General features: G+C 43.9%; 1 protein-coding gene across 1 annotated transcript; it reads right to left on the reverse strand.

Moving 5' to 3' along the window:
• Nucleotides 1-272: 272 nt before the first annotated feature.
• LOC127370773 (transmembrane protein 250) lies at nt 273-2,206 on the reverse strand. The gene is made up of 2 exons (XM_051413134.1): nt 1,981-2,206; nt 273-1,662 (listed from the first exon to the last, which is right to left on the reverse strand). Exon 2 carries the CDS (start codon nt 1,456-1,458, stop codon nt 1,039-1,041), a length of 420 nt encoding a protein of 139 aa, XP_051269094.1. The 5' UTR covers nt 1,459-1,662; nt 1,981-2,206; the 3' UTR covers nt 273-1,038.
• Between the last annotated feature and the right edge of the window lie 617 nt (nt 2,207-2,823).

Here is a 2,823-nt window from a genome sequence, read left to right on the forward strand (position 1 = left end):
GTGATTGGGACACAGCCATCTCCATTGTTATGCTTGGCAGAAACAGTGGGGTCTAGTTGTGGCTGGCGTTTGCGTGCTGGAGGAAGCTAAACAGAGAAGTCTGTCAGGGCAGCTTTCGACTGATGGAGCACTTGACCCAAAGATGTTCTCAATTTGAACTGTCACACACTCTTATGACACAGCCCGAGGAATGCCATCATGGGTGTTACACAATAAAGTCAACACATTCACTCGGGCAATGCAATTTGAATAAATTTTTAAAGACAAGACAGTTCATCAACAGAAAATTTATTTAATAACTTTACAAAAGAAGTTGATGTTTATCACTTGCACAGTTTGTCTCCTATTTTGCCTCACAAAAAGCACATTACACACACTTTTGACAACTTGTTATTTGGTCACTTTATCCACCATAAGTTAGTGTATATCAGCTTCACCCCTGTCGTACATGTATGTTTACATGATACTGTGTTTACACATGATATTATCGAACCTGGGAATCATGGTACACTTTTGCGTTTGGAGCCCAACTCGTGTTATTTCGGTACAAATGACTGCCTTGCATCACACAGCCATGATGCACATCAGTCATGAGTTACAGTACTTTTCCATGCAACATTGACATTCACGTTTTCCATTATTGTAAACAAATGAGTTTCTAGTCATGATGCCCTTTTAAAATTTGTGGAAACAGTTTACAAATGACATGAAAAGAGAGATTTTGAGGCCGACTCTCATATTCAGACTGACCTCATGGACAATTTTGAATATTAAACAGCAACCAGGTTGTGTCTGAGTTATACAGGACCGACATTTTTAAGGACTGTACACACAGACGTTACAAAGATTCTTACGGGATTCTATCATATCTGAACCTAAACCAATAAGATTTAGAGTTGAAATCAAAAGAGTCTTTAGACTAGAGCCGAGAGCGACACAGAGTGTGTTGTTGTGTCCCATAACAACACACAAGGCTGAAGGTACAGTGTGAAGCATCCAAATCATACACTACATTTCCCACCACCACTCACATCGCAGCTACATGTCCACGAACACCATGAAGCACCAGCCGAGCCCCCCCACCAGAAACATGGTGATCTGCATGCTGTAGATGATCAGGTCATTAAGGACCCCAAAGTCCAGACGCCTGTGCCCTAACAACAGCAGGATGACAGACAGCTTGTACTGCAGCCGCAGGAGTACGCGCACGCTGACGTACTGCAGGAAGAAGAGAGCAGAGAGCGCCACCCAGAGCAGAGAGGTCAGCAGACTGCAGCCAAAGTAGAGGAGAAACCGGAGGAAGCTGTACATGCAGCGTGAGCGCAGGTACAGGTCAAAGTTATTGTACTTGGTGTGCACTAGCTTCGAAGCGTGCGTCGACCCACAGGCCGAGTGCATGCAGGTGGTGTGGGGGCCATGGAAGCTGCGCACCCGCCGTGGGATGGGGATCACAGGCATGGGTGGGCTACTGGAGCCCAGCACAGTGCACAGGAGTCCCGGTTACAGGTAGAGTCCTCTGGGAGTGCTGCTTCTGTGGAGGCAGTTAGCTTCATTTGGTTGTGGAGCAAAAAGTGGCTCTTACAGGAGCCCTGCAATGAGATAGTGTCCTGTCTGCTGGGATCTCCTGGCAACAAGGTTTCTCCCTTCCAATGCAAGAAGGTCCTGTGAAGAAATTACACCGTCATTGTATGGTTGTTGTTTTGGGGGGGGGGATACATTTACAAGAATGCACATGCACACATTGTTGCAAACCTAATACAAGAAATGCAGGCCTGTGCATACATTACAAGTTGAAAACAATGGGTATGGATACATTGTAAGAGATAGCTTTAAGCCAATGTCTGAGCATAAAGCTATGGTTTTATGTTTTAAGGACTAAATCATAGCGAGCACGTAGTATTTCCTGCCGAAAAAGGACCTTATTAATCCTTCTTCTGGGTCTAACAATAAGTGATCGTGCAGAAGCAATGGTGGTCTTACATGCAACACTACGATGTCTTTCTCCGCACCAAAAAAAGCTGGTGTTTGATTCTCTGACGACTGGAGCATTGTATCACACTGTGAACAGTTGGCTGTGACATAAACACACGGGATTTGTTTTTCTTCTCCCCCCCCTCCCCCCTAAAAAACAGAGATGCACTGCTTTTAATGCCAGCGGCGGTGAGACAGCGACGAAGAGCCGGTGCTTGTACGTCCTGTCGCAAAATATACGAGTCATCCTGCTGTGACGACAGCTGCCGAGTTAAAGGGGAAGTGCTCCCAAAGAAAAAGACGCTCACTGTGGATTTGTTCAGGAAATACTACGCAGGGATTATATATATATATATATATATATATATATATATATGTGTGTGTGTGTGTGTGTGTGTGTGTGTGTGTGTGTGTGTGTGTGTGTGTGTGTAGTTTTGCCACAACACATTGGGAAATAAAAGTCAGATGATCTAGGTTTGCTTTTTAGGTTTAAGGAAACATGAGTGATTTTCTATTTCCCTCCAACAAAGGGAAGGGAAAGTCTAGATTAAAGCATGAGCCATGCTGATTTGATGCATGGATTAATATCATGAGTTCCTCTTGATCACCAGTAAGAAAGGATTAAACTGCTGTGACTATGTGATTAGTTCACACTTAATAGAGCATCAGTTAAGGGACATTAAGTCACATTTAACTACTTCATAGCCTACATAAACTGATATGTGTGAAATCAATGTGATATGACCGAATTAGCTGGATTCCAGTTGCATAAAGCTATTTCAGACCCATGTATTTGCTCAGCCTCTCTGAAAGCGGAACAATGCCCGTTTTCACAGGGATATGAAGTAAAAC

This window comes from Dicentrarchus labrax, unplaced genomic scaffold (assembly GCF_905237075.1).
Source record: "Dicentrarchus labrax unplaced genomic scaffold, dlabrax2021, whole genome shotgun sequence".
In the NCBI taxonomy this organism is placed as follows: domain Eukaryota; kingdom Metazoa; phylum Chordata; class Actinopteri; family Moronidae; genus Dicentrarchus; species Dicentrarchus labrax.